Source organism: Hetaerina americana, unplaced genomic scaffold (assembly GCF_022747635.1).
Source record: "Hetaerina americana unplaced genomic scaffold, ioHetAmer1.1.p SCAF_7, whole genome shotgun sequence".
In the NCBI taxonomy this organism is placed as follows: Eukaryota; Metazoa; Arthropoda; class Insecta; order Odonata; family Calopterygidae; genus Hetaerina; species Hetaerina americana.
In genome coordinates, this window is record NW_027287316.1 from 45,169,807 (window position 1) to 45,184,897 (window position 15,091).

The 15,091-nt window shown below is 35.4% G+C and overlaps 2 protein-coding genes across 4 annotated transcripts in view; one reads left to right on the plus strand and one right to left on the minus strand.

Annotated features, from left to right (window-relative positions):
* Nucleotides 1-341: 341 nt before the first annotated feature.
* Nucleotides 342-12,909, minus strand: LOC139696361 (DEAD-box helicase Dbp80-like). Its single transcript, XM_071595099.1, has 10 exons — nt 12,508-12,909; nt 12,230-12,426; nt 12,065-12,157; nt 11,880-11,982; nt 11,658-11,772; nt 11,308-11,485; nt 6,345-6,582; nt 5,480-5,642; nt 3,729-3,923; nt 342-2,972 (listed from the first exon to the last, which is right to left on the minus strand). The coding sequence occupies exons 1-10, from the start codon at nt 12,565-12,567 to the stop codon at nt 2,908-2,910; spliced, it is 1,407 nt and encodes a 468-aa protein (XP_071451200.1). The 5' UTR covers nt 12,568-12,909; the 3' UTR covers nt 342-2,907.
* Nucleotides 12,792-15,091, plus strand: part of LOC139696360 (DNA repair and recombination protein RAD54B-like) — a 30,223-nt gene continuing 27,923 nt past the window's right edge. For all 3 annotated transcript variants that reach the window (XM_071595097.1, XM_071595096.1, XM_071595098.1), the window contains exons 1-4: nt 12,792-13,278; nt 13,352-13,595; nt 13,691-13,790; nt 14,350-14,445. In XM_071595097.1, the coding sequence (XP_071451198.1) occupies nt 13,179-13,278; nt 13,352-13,595; nt 13,691-13,790; nt 14,350-14,445 (540 nt within the window). In that variant the 5' untranslated portion in view covers nt 12,792-13,178. The remainder of the gene's footprint in view (nt 13,279-13,351; nt 13,596-13,690; nt 13,791-14,349; nt 14,446-15,091) is intronic.

Below are 15,091 nucleotides of genomic sequence, written 5' to 3' on the forward strand. Positions count from 1 at the left end.
GATTGGAAACCATGGCTGTTTGTTTACGTGGTAATTTTAAAAGTAATCTAATTTAGCAATCATAAACTGGAGTTGAGGGGTTAGCTGGAAGTCTTAGAGTAAGGCTGAATTAGATGTACAACCAACCAACAATGGGTTAGATTATCATCTATACTAGATATAGAGGGAATCAGGCCATGCTCGTATAACATTAACAAGAAAAACTTATCTGGTTTACACTCCTTCAAAAGGACACACTAAAATTCCTGAATAAGGATAATACTTCCTTTAATGTTTTCTATGAACTAGAGTTAAAGAATATGAGAGCTATTTTTGAATAATAATTTAATGCATAAATGAATTAGAAAATTATATTCTGTGACAGTGTATGTTTGTGTCCCAAGCATTTAATGCTCTGAAACCTTAAAGCTAGGATTTGAGTTTACTTGTTCACTGTACATATACTGTTTTACATTGCATGGGAGTGAATAGCATGTTTTACGGTCTCAACATAATTTTGCATTATAACAACACAGATGACTAATTCTTATCAATGCTCTGCACCAAGAGACGAGATATTTTTTCCTTTATTTAATCAAGCAGTGATGAAAATATGCACACAATTGTACATGTTAAGTTCTCATGTGCATTTGAGTGTCCAACAGAAATAAAAATACATTGAGCTGAAACCTTGTTTAGTTACATGACTTTCAGTTAGAATGGGGCATATTTGTATAACATGCAAGCATCCCCATGCTTATTTTTAGGAAAATATATCTTTTGAATACCTCTACATGCTACAAATATAAATTTTAGACTTTCAAGCTCTACGCAAATTGAAAAATTAGAAACTGCTTTTACCAGGGGTACAAGTATGAAATGTGGATTTTTTGCAAAAAAATTTTCAGAAGAATGATAAAAAGAGCTTAATTTATAGCATTGCCACTAAGACATTCTTTCCCATCTTTTGCCGCAAACCAGTCATCAAGCCATTTTTTTCAAATCTTCCTGCAAACCAATGTGCTGCTCAGCAAGTACATGACCCATCAATGCAAACAAATGGTATTCAGGAGCAAAGACTGGTGAGTAAGCCACATAGGGTACAACTTCCCAACTGAGTGCTTCCAGCATATCGTGAACCGGTTTTACTATATGTGATAGATGTTTTACCATAGGTCTTGAAGAAAAATGACCTTGTGTCACCTCTTCTGGTATTTTTTTCAAGCAGCAAACAGTTTAAATTGAAAAATTATTGTTGGTAGCATTCAGGGTTAACCGTTTTACCAGGTTTTAACAGCTCGTAATAGACCACATCCTTCTGTTCCCACCCAACACAGAGAATTATCTTTCTGCCAAAGCGATTCAGTCTTGCGGTTGATGTGGATGGTGCACCTGGGTATATCCATGATTTTTTGCACTTGAGATTCTCAAAATAAATCCACTTTTCATCCCCAATAATGAAATGATTCAAAAACACTTCTTTTTGTATCGTGCAAGCAAAATTTCATGCAAGTTTTTGAGAGACAGATGGCGAGATGTGCCTCTCCATCTGCCTGCAGTTCAACTCATGTGATACCCATCTCTCATAGGCTATTGGGAAAAGCTTTTCGACTATTGCCCAATTGCTCTGCGAGTTGTTTTCGTGAATCATCTTCGTGCATGCTTGCAATTCCACATATTTGCACCTTTTTGGCAGTTTTCCGCGTTCCTTTACTGCAATGTTGCTGTCACCACTTTCGAAATACCAAAACCATTGCTCACACTTATCTAGCAATGGAACATGTTCACCGTAAGTTTCTTGAAGTAATCGGTATGATTCAGCAGCAGTTTTCTTCCAATAAAAAAAAATTAATGCTGTCCACGAACGTTATTTGTTTGGAATAAATGACAACATATTGAACACAGCAGTGCAGCACAAGGCAAAAACTTTTTCAATTTATCAATAATGCACATCTGACACTGGTCAATGGCACAACAAAATGGCATTTGTGTCAAATCTTTTTACCACAAACTGCATAGGTGCACATCTGTTATCTGAAATCTGCATCTCACACCTGTACACCACCTATCTTACAAACATTTCCAATCTTCAACTCCCATGATATAAACTTCTTGGCATGTTGTCTTGTACATATCTTCCGGGATAATTAAGTTGAGAATTGCAAAATAAGAGAATTTTTAGTCTTGCTTTGACCTATAGCTAAAATTTAATTCACCATTATTTGTTACTACTAATGAAAGTGCAACTAGATTCATAAAGAATGACCCACACACTACATAATTTTTAACTTAAGATTGACCCAGGCACAGAGTGAAATTACATACCAAGGAAACACGTTTCAAAATATAGATTTTTTGACATCGATTACTTCGGTACTCTAAAAATAAGCACACCAAAATAATCTAATGCAATAATAGATATATCTACCAGCAAGAAATAGCACCAGGTATGTGGATAGGTATATGGGTGATAAGAACATGTAAGAAATAAAAGATGCCACAGATGTTTCATATTTATCATATAAATGTTGAAAATATAAAATTTCATAGCCAAAACGACACAAATATTTCAAGAGAAAATGTCTGAAAAGTAAAATTCTTTTAAACAAACTTACTGTTTGAAATCATAACCAATAAGTTTTACACTAAAAGACATCAAACCAAGGATATGTGTAGGCATCTGAATAATTACCAATCTTTTGAGGTATGCAGGTTTTGCAATTTACAATATATCCACAAATGTAACAAGCCAAACAATCCATTGGGTATTTTTAAACTGCTTCTATCGGTAGCAAAAGTCAAAATAAATTACACCACTGATTCACTGTGTAAGTGCACATATTCCATGTTGACGGAACTGGGGCCTTTTTGTTATTTATTTTTTTCAGCAATGAGCATTTTTTAACGAAATATTTTCATCATCATGTTTCACTCCTGCTCTAATTTTTCTATTTCGTCCACATCTGATGCATCTAAAAGTTGAATCTTCTTGCCTAAAATGATAATTAATTTACAAAATGAAAAAAATTACATAGAAATTGGAATAACAAATATGGACATTTATCAAAATAGCCTGTGTGTACATATATGAACTTCAAAGAACTTACAAAATACCCCAAATATTTTTCATCTAATGCGTCTGAATATTGAACTGGGGAGTTGCTTAGGGAATAACCTTGTAATGTATATTTTGCACAAATTACTAAGGAGTGATTCAACTGAATATGATAGAATAAAAATTAAATATGCATGCATTTAGATGGCATTGTTTCTAACTTTGACTGCCCTATATCTGGTTAAAATGTTTGTATTTCTTCTAACTCAAACTAAATCCTTAAAAAAAACTCGGCAGTTCACAAAAAATTATAAATACCCCTTTAAATTCACTGTGATGAAAACGTAGTCATGCATATCACAGAACTTATATGGAATTAAAGTTTCTTCATTCTAAGTTTCAATCATGAAGAAATTTCACCATAGGAGAGCCATTGGGTTTTTTGAAACTAACGTCAATATGAGTTCAAAACAAATTGGGCCCATATAAATTAAAATTTAGTCAATAAATAACACAATTATTGGCAAAAATTATGGCTTTCTTGTGATTTCACAGTTCTGAATTTTAGAGTAACCTGCAAAGTTTACCCTCTTCCGGTAAATTTTTCATGATTTTCTTAAAATCAAGCATTAGGGCCTATTGCGTATAGTGTTTGAAGCTGTTTCATCTACATTCATTGTCCTTGCTTCCTTACCAAAGTGCTGTTCAATTTGCCGAAGTAGTACCATGGAGCTATCCCCATCAACAAGATTGATAGCAAGGCCTGCTTTCCCAAAGCGCCCCGTTCTTCCAATTCGGTGGAGGTAGGTTTCACAATCAGCCTTACGAGTTAAATGGTCAACAGGGAGATCAAAATTTACAACAATGGTTACTTGCTCCACATCAATACCTGAAATTAAAGAAAATATTTTTAGGTGGGAACAATTTAGATTTATTGACCACAACTGTTAAGGGCTACATAAATATTTTTATGCTAATTGTAATTTTATAATTATAATATGCCAACATTATTAATCTTCCTACCTACATGAATAAACTTCAACTTTCCTCATAGAATATGCCCAGTGAAGAGAACATTCCTGGTCTTCCAATCCATACATGATTCTGCACATATTTTATGAGCAGAAGAATGGCTCTTTACAATGCAGGCACAAATACATTCTATGTTTCATAATTCCTAGCATTTGTTGACTTAACCAAGAACTATACAAAGCTAAATAAATTCCATGTTACATAATTCCTAGCATTTCTTGACTTAACCAAGAACTATACAAAGTCTCAGGTATAGAAATTGAGCATAACACATTAGGATTTTTTCATACCATGTTTTCATACTTTTAATGATCTAGTTCAAGTTACTTGGAAAGTGTTTTTGCAAAAATTGTGAGTCTGCCAGGGCCGGCAATGATGCACGTCATGAATGCACTAAAAAGGATAGTGGAAGACCTATCTTAGCTTCCTTCCCCTTCCTCGTCACTAGCTTGAGGAATACCTAGAGGTCCTTTGATTTAGAGCTTAACAAAATGTACTCAAACACATCCTTACATTCTTATTTCAGGGATGTCCTTGCGGATGGCACTTCGAAAGAAATGTGTGAATGTGACACTCATTGTATGTAAATACCCCACACATTCACTTGAATGACATAACCTCCAAATTATTTCTCCTCTTCATCTGGAGACCTTCCTATCTGCCTCCACTTCGCCTTAACAGGCCTGTGATAAATGAAATATCTGGGGCTTTCCCAACTAATATTCTTGGTGAACTCTTCTCTGGATTTCCGATGAGTAAATCTGCATTGCTGTCAACATTTCAAGTGACAACTCATCTATTGTTTCCAAAGTTGAACTAATTCAGCACTGAGAACAATGGACAAGTTGTCCCATGAAACATTGGTTGTAATGCAGGATTTAACCAATTGACCCAGAGCATTATTCAGCCAAGTTGCTACCCAAAAATACTTTCAATTTAAATGGTTTAATTGGCTAACTGAATCTCTTCAACAAGAACAACATCTTCTATAAACTAATCTTCCTTGGGTACACGCTTTTCTTCCAACCTGTTGGCAGAAATGGTTTTCCCTAACCAGTTACATATTTGCTCCAGGAGAATCCTGAAATAGAAAACACTTTCTCCTTTCTTCAGGGTAAAGATTTGGAGACTTGGGCCACAGGTTAGCTTTTGGCCTATTACCATTATGTTTACTAAGATGTTCAGAACAAAATTACCCCCAGACAAACTTCAGTCCTGCGGGCTAAAATATTGTCTGATACTATATCACATCATCAGGCACCTTGGGATATAACTGAAACTATTCATTGACTTCACAAGTTAATACTTTTTGTATGCATAATGTAACAATTGGTTAAATAAGGAAATAAGACGCCTTGGTGAAACTACGCCTTAGATTAGTATCTCCAATGCTCCTATGATCAGCATACTCACCTCTTGATAAAACATTTGTAGTAATGAGTACTTTCTCAAGTCCTTCCCTAAATCGATCCAACACTGCAATTCTCTGATCGACAGTCAAATCACCAGATAGTATAGCAACTGCATGGCCATCTTTAGACATTTTCTCCGATAACCAGCTAGCTGTTTTCCTTGTCTGTTAAAAAGAAAATATGATAATCAGCCACTGCACCATATAAATTTCAGGATTAGATTACCAACTCAATTTTCATGGCCACTATTGAATTCATAGCTGATATGCGGCCTTCAAATGGCTACAGTAAAAACCCATTAATATTAAGCTGACCAGACTGAAAATTTTACAGGAACAAGTTTTTGTTTGAAATATAAATAACCAAGGTTTGTATAAAATATGAAAAGCCACGGTTGTTTGCTGTATTTTCAAGTTGCTGTAATTGACTTCTGTTATAGTTATCAATCAGAAAATTAGTTTTTTGAGTTTGAAGATCAGGCTCACCTGAACTAAGCCTTAAGGCATAAGAAAATCAGTTGTACAGCAGGAGGGGGGGAGGAGAGAGAGTTTCTCTTCCGGTCTCATAGTAACAAATGGATTTTACATGGGCTCGTCCAAGACCCATATAATTCATGTTATTTTTAGTGTAGACGACACCATTCACAAATAAAAAATAGTGAAACAAGCACTGGGATATTTTTAGCATTGGAATTATACAATTTTATGCAATCATGGAAAAAATATTCAGAAAAGATAGATATTGATCCGTTTCAATTTTCATCAATATCAATCATTTCTTGTATGTTGATAGTTTTCTTTAAAATCTTACAATGTTTCTCACGAAACATTGTAAGATTTTCTTTGAACAATTGCCATATTACTTACGTGGCAAAAAATCATGGCTTGTCCTATTGTTACAACACCATAAATGTTAGATATAGCAGCATACTTCTCCTCTTGAGTCTGGCACATTACATAGTATTGCTTTATGTTATCCAATGATTCTTCCTCCCTCTTGAGCCTAATAATTACAGGGTTTGAGACAATTGCTTCAGCGAACTCCATCACATCTTGCTCATATGTTGCCGAGAAAAACATCATTTGGCAACTGCGAGGCAAGCACCTGCAAAACATCATGTGTTAGTCATTATCTTCCACAAACATGGTATCAAAAATCAAACAGCATAAACCCAACAGAAAAATAAAGGCAGAGGACATTTGTTTCATTAGTGGGCCACACAAAATGATACAGTATAAAATAAGTAGCTACATTTGAACAACATTTTCCAGCACTGTATATAACCTGACATTCACTTTTGCAAACCATTATTATCTCTTGTATATTCTCATGCTTTGGAATTGAAAATCCATCACTGTACATACAGATGGATAATCAAAGTTTCATGGCGCCACTGTGTGCAATTATCTTTACTGAGTCCAATTTTTCTCTTGCTGATTTTTACCTTCATTATCTTACTGCTGACATTTATATCCATGCTCTGTGTACTCTAAATGAGCATCTCAACTCTAACAATAGAATATGGGTCAAGAGAATATAAAAATTGAAACTGAGGAATTCAAGAAAAAATATAGAATGGCTCTCCAAGAATTTTATTTTTCATGGAACTGACATAATAATTATTGCATACTTTTATTTGAAGATAAGTTTGATGGGTTAAAATCCCATATACTGATGCTTTTAAAAGAAATACATTGGAAGATCTTGTAAAAAGGAAAAGGTTTGAGTGAGAAAAATTGTGAAGATGACAATAGGGACCCATTGGTAAAGAAACAAAGACTTACAAAAAGACAAAATGTGCAGAAAATGAAAGCTGGTTCTGAAACTCAGGGGTAGTTAGTTGGGGCTCGACTATTACTTGGTAGCCTATTGTTTCAAGGCAGGTTTTTGGATGGACACAGACTGTGCACTTACACATTTTTAGTTGTTCCTAGCAACAGAAAACCTGACACTCAAAACTACCGTTAACTGTTCTTCAATTACACATCTTTTCCTACCCCTATCTCAATTGCATAACATTCTCCCCTCTTACACAATCTTTAGCATTCTGTCACCAATCAAAATACTCCACAAATCTTCTCTAACTTCTTTGGATTTCTATATGCAATTCTCTGTCCTTTCCCACCCTGCCACCTTTTTGTTTGATTTTTAATCAGTCCAATTTACCTTTTCAATCCTTATCCAAATGAACATTTCAAAATCCTACAATCTACACCTATACTCTTGCTTCAATGGCCAAGTTTTCAAGCCACATAAAACCATGCATCAAAAAATTTTTCCACTAGTCTTTTCTTAACCTACTAACATAACGCCCTTGTTTTGACATTTAATTCAGCCTACCTCCTCCATGAAAACCAGAGCCTTTTTTTCTGGCTACATTGATTTGCATCCCATACCTAGTACGCTGATTTTCTCATGTATGAAGCAATTACTATAGCTCCTTGTCTAACTGGCTAACTAAAGCTTGGTCTTCTGCAACCCTTATTGATTTAATGAATTCCCGACTGACTTTCATTCCTATCTCCCGTTCCTCTCACGTCATCCTCTACATACAAGTGAAAATCATGGGTGACACTGACATTCCTTCCTTACTGCTCTTCATCATCTGACACACAAACCTGATCAGTTTGACACATCAAAAAGTTGTGGACAAGCCACGGTATTAGTTGCAGACAGGCTTATCCCTCTATCTACTCCAGTTTTCAGGAGCACATTTATTAATTCTATTCAATATACTCCATCAAAAGCCTACTTAAAATCTAAAGAGCAAACAAATACATCCTGATGGTATTCTATGTCCCTTTCTATTAGTGATCACATATTATGGCATCATCCAACCTCTCTCCTGAACCAAACTGATCACCCCCAAGTATTCATTAGCCCTCACCTACATCCTTTTATTGATAACCCAAAGTATCAATTTTTCTGCATGTGAAATTAAACTTTTTGTCCTTTAGTCTTCCCATATGGTTGCATTTAGCTTTTTTGGGATATAAAGCAACAGTGACCTATTAAATACTCTTCCTTCTAGGTTTTCCTAAAACCTTAAATAGTAGTGGGAATGTTTTTACTCCCATGGCTTTATTTGATTTCAATTCCATTAATGCCCTTTCTATCCTGCAATTAAAGCTGATCTAAGCTATCCCCATTTATGTCATGTTCTCTTTTTATTGGTCAAATTGTGGGCCCAATATATTCACTGTACACATCCACATAGATTCTTTCTATTTCTTGACTCTTTCTTGGCTCAATTAATGTTCCTGACCTATCTTTAATTGTGTGCAATGATTTTCCCTTCTTATCTCCTCATAGGTCTACCATTTCTGTGCAGTAGAACCATGGCAAACTCTTCCATGTCCTCAGACTGCCTTTCACCATGCCTTTTTTACCCTATTCTTTGTTTTACCTAATTCTGTGTATACATTCTTCCATTTCCTTCTCTTGCCTACCTTCTTCATTTTCTCATCAGCAATTCATGCTTTCCTTTCCCTTCTCCTTTTCACTGTTTCCATAGTTTCGTTTGCAGCTTTTCCATAACCCCTTGCTGGATATAATCTCATTTTCCTGCTATTAGCAGTAGTTTTTATGGGAGGCGACCAACAGCTAAGATCATTGGCATCATTAGGGATGGATGGGAAAGGAAGAATGGAGAGAAAACCAGTATAGGCATTAGCCAACTCTTGTCGAAAGGTGCCAAGGGGTCCGCAGTTTAATGTCCCACCCAATGGACATAGTACCCTAGGTACCCTCCACATAGCACCTCAAGTAGGGATCAGGATACTGCCTATCTCCCACTCCTCCATTTATTTTTTTTATCTTTTCATTCTGGTTAATGCATATACATTCCATTTTCTCTCCCTTCTTCCCTATTTTATCCTCTTAAATCTAAAGTTACACTTCATCAGCCCTAAATTATGATCTGAATAGGCATCCGCTCCTTGAAAACTCTGAGAATTAATTATACTGGTCCAACATCTGTGTTTTCCCATAATATAGTCAGATAGATATATCTGATATCATTGTGAGTTCCTGGCTATTTTCTATGTATATATATATTATATACTATTGTGTTTAAATCAGGGATTTTTTATGATTGAACCTTATCTCCTGGAGAACTCTACTGCCTTCTCCCTGAGGTCATTCCTTGTTCCTAAATTGTAGTCCCCTACCTACATGACTGATTGTGTATCCGGCCTATTTCTTCTTCCATATTGTTTGCATGTAGTCATGAATTAGGACCAAATTCTTTGGTTCAGCTTTGGCTTCTACTAATAAATTCCTAACACTCACCTGTTCTGTTTACTACCCTGCCTCTTTCCTATTTGTCCAATGCTACTGCCATCCCTCACTGGCTCTCTTCCCTCCACATTTTACTATACATAATTATAGCTCCAATAATCCCTGTTTTCTTTAAAGCTCACTTTGTACAGCAGTAAAAATATATTTCTTCTCTCTATCTTCCACAATATATTTTCTAATATTATTGTCCTTGACATTATCCTAATATTCCAAGTCCCTATTCCAACTGGTTCAGTTTTCTTCTTTTCTGCTGCTGTCAGTTCCACTTTGAAAGGGTTAATAAAGAAAAGCATACCAAATTCCACATATTTTAAACAACAATTTTGAAGAGCAAGGGGCCACTGCCATTAATATCAAGTAATACATTACTCCAGTAAATTTCATTCATCAACATGTCAAGAGAATCAGTTGCTGCAATTTGACAAACAAGTTAGAGAACTCAAAACCATGGAAGAGACAACCACAGATAATAGTATGTGACATTTTCCAGATTATGTCTTCAGAACATAATACCACCACTTGCGCATGAAAAACACAAGGCGAGTTAAGGTCAAATCTAGCCCTTACTAAAATTAAACTCATGAAGCAAAAAATGGGCAATAATGCAGGAGATTTAGGGACAAAGAAAGAATATCAGACATTGGCTTCTCACATTACCAAATCAAGTGAAAGTACCCTAAAACTGAACATAGTCTAAGGTCATAGATAAATGTATAGTCATGCTTCAAGTTGAAATACAGTAGTGTAATTTCTGCACTTTTTTTATTGGACCATTTGAGTATGGTTTTAGGATAGAATGCATTTCACTTGTTAATGGGATTTTATCTTGAAAAATGGATATTAAGTACTTCCACAAGTTACATCTGAAACTTATGTTTGAAATCAATATTCAAATGCCATGGTCGCATAAGCATGGACACGAGGGCAATTATTTGGAGTAAATCAGTGAAATTATGACCTTTTAATAGACTGAATGCAAACTTCAATTGCAATATCTTTACTCCAAATGGGATACCTAACGCAATATGCCACTGAGATATGTGAAAGGAAGGCAAGTCACCTACCTACATTACACACATAAACAACTACATTATTTCTAAAAAACTTCATGGAATTTAAAATGCATGACTTTCACATCCAAGACATGGTACAAATATCATACTATTGGAAAAAGGCAGTTTTTTTAATCATCAAACATTAATGTCAGAAAATTTTAATAGGTATGAAATAATTGCAACCCTAAAATTTGTAGAGAGGCTACTTTCCACTGAAAAGGCAATTATTTTTTAAGCCCACCTTGATCTAGGCCGCTGCATATCTTTTAGTGATTATGAACTTGTATTGCAGTTTTTCAGATTCAAAATTGAACAACTCTTCACTTTCCATAAGAACATGAAGTACTTTATATTTAAAGTAATGAACCACTCCATCTACATATATACACATTTCAATTAAAATATGCTGGTAGTAGGCCAAAAATGGAATTAAGAGTATTTCAATACCGGAAGTTTATAATGACTAAACACTTACTTGTGTATTCTAAAACTCTGATCTTGGTGGCCTTGAGTGGCGATCATTACATCAGCCTCATCTAACACGAAAACTGATATTTTCGAAAGATCAAAGAAATGGAGTTTCATTCCCCAGTCTTGAACTTTGCCCGGTGTACCAATTATGATGTGATCCGTTAGGTTTGTACCTCTTGGGACTGAAACAAAAGATAATGGATTATGCAAACACCCAGGCACGACTATAGACTTATACCATATCCTTTTGAATTTTTTTAAAAATACTTAAGGTTCTCTACTTAGTCTGAACATCTCAACAAAATACACATTTCCGAGTTAAGCATAGTTCATGCAACTCAAGCTCTTAAATACCTTCTTCTCCTCTAACAGCCAAACGTATCTTAATCTCAGGACAGTATTGAGCCATTTTACTGGCAACTTCACCAGTTTGTACAGCGAGTTCATAAGTGGGTGACAGACATAACACCTATGATTAAATGAAAAAAATATTCATGGAAAACAGAAAAATGTCACGTAACAGTATATGTATGCCTACATTGCAGTATACCCAAATAAAAACGTTCTTTAACTAACCTGTGGATAATTTTTGTTGGGATTTACTCGACTTAGCATAGCTAGGACAAATGCCGCAGTTTTCCCAGTTCCCGATTGTGATTGAGCAATCATATTTTGGGGCCTGAAATTGATGGATGAATTAGGTAAAATAAAACGCCAAAGAATGGCTTAACAAAGAGTTCATAAACATTCGGTTATCTTACGGATCGGCAAGTAGGGTAGGTAGCGCGGTTTCCTGAATCTTAGACGGGGAGTTGAACCCCATTGAGTACACTCCTTTTAAAAGTTCCGACTTCCTGAAAACAGCGCGAATATTATACATACATCAGAAATTTAGTACTTGCAACATTTGGAAAGCCATAACTTACAGATTTAAGGCCTCGAAAGATTTGATAGAATAGAGTGGAGAATTAGGATCCTTGCACTGTATGCTGACATCGTTTTTGTTTTCAACAAGGCCCTTTCTTATTATCTTCTGCAGAAGGGACCGCTCAGCTGGTGAGATTTCTTCGTCCTTCCCATCATCGGAGCTAGGTTGAGTTTTCGATATAACTACAGCTTCAATCTACAGTGAGTAATGAAGAAGAGTGTCGTGAGCAAATTGAGACGAGCTCTGAGAAATTTCAATAGAGTAACACAATCAAACCTTCTTAGCTAATTTCTCCTGCTCTTCAGCATTGCGAGCCCAGTCAACTTTGGCAGCCATGTGTCATTAACAAGAAGAGATAACTGATATGAAAAACCTTTGGACAACAGCGACAGCAGTGAACAGCAAAGTCATAAATTCTTAATTGTAGTCAGCAATCTGACGCGGTCGCGTGTCAAACTTCACGACCTGAATGTGGGGAAGATGTGCTTGATGTTTCCTTTCATTGCCGCTAGGGGTACTTGGTGTTGGTGAAGAACTCACAAGACTACTGGTATACAACTTCTATAGTGTCAGGGAAAGAACTTCTTGCCTGAGTTTAGGTCATTGGGAATTGCTTACGCCCTTTTATTAATTTAAATTGTGAATACATGGCATCACAAGCCACATTTCATAGAATTTATATTATTAAAAGACGACCTTATGCACATTTTACCATGATATAATTATATACCGCTCTAGGACTCTTATTTGTTTTTTAAAGCGTTTTTAAAAAATAATTTACTATCGTTCGATAGTTTCGATATTATTCATTTATTGGATTGGAGGCGGGAAGTATCTTTTTTGTAGCGCGCAATAAGACTTCAAGTTCGAGTCGCCTTGGTACCACGTTAAGTGGACTTTTGGATCCTGTGAATGAATTCAGCAATTTACTTATAGTATTTTCTATAATGAGGAAGTCATTTGCACCGTCATTCCAGACTAGCAAAGCTCGTGTGGAAGGGAAATCATGTAGAGAAACTGTCTTCAATAGTTCATCAAATGAAAATGGTGCGTAAGTTGGTTTCATCATGTTTGTGGGTATTGCTCCATGTTTTTCAGTTCGATATTATCTTTTTTAAAGGAGCCACATGCAAGTCCGTTCGCAGTGCTGTTAGCATCCTTGATTTATTGAAAGAAAACAACGAATCTCGGAGCTTAAACGAACTTCCATGTCAACGATATCATTCGGGGAATGTTTCGCCTAATTTCGAAAATCATGCGTCCTCTGTTATCCACAGTAAAAAATCACTAAATATATCAAAAGACTCTGATGACGGGGAAAATTTTCAACCGTTACCATCTGATAATGTGGAGTCAAAAAAAAGGTGCCATTGAAACAGGAGCTTGTGGTTTACTTATGTCTATTAATTGTGCGTGCAGTGAATGCGACTAAATAAATAATTTTCAATTACTGTTTCAGGAAGTTCAGTGTTGTGTGGGGAAAACTTTCCAAGAAAAAACATAAAAAATGGGAAGGTGATGGAGTTGCCGAAATAGGATTGCATACTGTTATCTTGAAGGTTTGACTAAAATAAAATATGGAGAGAAATTTCTACAAGATCAATTAAACTTGTATGTGAACGAAATTTACGGTAGTTTTGCAAATGCATCTGCAATGATAGTTCGTTGTCAAACACATGCATTTCAACTATTGCATGATGTTTAAGGAATTTTAAATTATTATAAATAACATATACAAGCCCTTTGGCATATTTTTTGCATATATAGTTAAGTTTTGATCCTCAAATGATTCGATATTTTTTGCGTTATGGTATTTGTTTGAAAATGATTGTGATTGCCTAGGTTAGCGTGGTTGACCGTCATTGGTACGAAAGTACATACATTTTAGGATATTATTCGTGTCCTGGTGTGACGTCAGTTATTTTTGCTGTGGGAAGATGTTATTTTGCTTGTTAACCTATTAAATGAAGCCACAATCTGGCAATACATTGCCCATTACCAATAGAGTGTATTACTTTTTTCGAGTTTGACTTTATGGAATTATTATTTTCTTCACTATGTAATATTAATATTGCCTGAATTGGAAACATCAGTGAATCTGAGATTTTTTCCAAAAAGGATTGTGATGGTAAGGTGCTTGGATCAACAAGAGGGGTAAAAACTGCGGAGTTGGAAGAAGGTAGCCGCCTAATTGTCGGAGGCAAAGAAATTGAGGTAATTGAAAAAATCGGAATCCTACCCTAAGTAAAGCTTCATAAATAGCTTTTAATGAAATTGTCCTGCCAATAATGATTCACAAATACCCAGGATATGGACTGGAGGCAAAGAAAAATTCTTGCGGGTAGGATTCAAGTGAGTGATCACCTAATTATGAGGTAGCAGCCAATAGTGCTACTTTTAAGGTCTCTACAAATCCACTTTTTTGATTTGGGCAAGCATTTCATAAAATGGCCTGCCATAGTAGGGTCTCCACTGAAACTTAAAATCTGTTAAATCAGAAGTTAAAAACTACATTATTACAACCACAAAACTTATTAAAATTTTAGCCAGCAAAAAAGGAACTATTTTAATGTTCTTATTTCTCTCAAAACCCTATATGGTATTATCGCTATGAAGTTCTACTACCACATTCATTGAGAGTATACTGTTTATTATAGCTCTTGTATACATTGGCATAAGAAAAATTAATGCAATCAGTTGCCATAAAAATGAATAAGATATTGTCCTAAGCTATTTTTCAATATAACAGAAGAAAGCTTGGTGTGGAAAACATCTGGCTTCATGGAAGCATCATATTATTTCCCATACCCATAACATTTAGCATTTATTCCTAACTGTAGGCACTAATAGCAAGGATAAT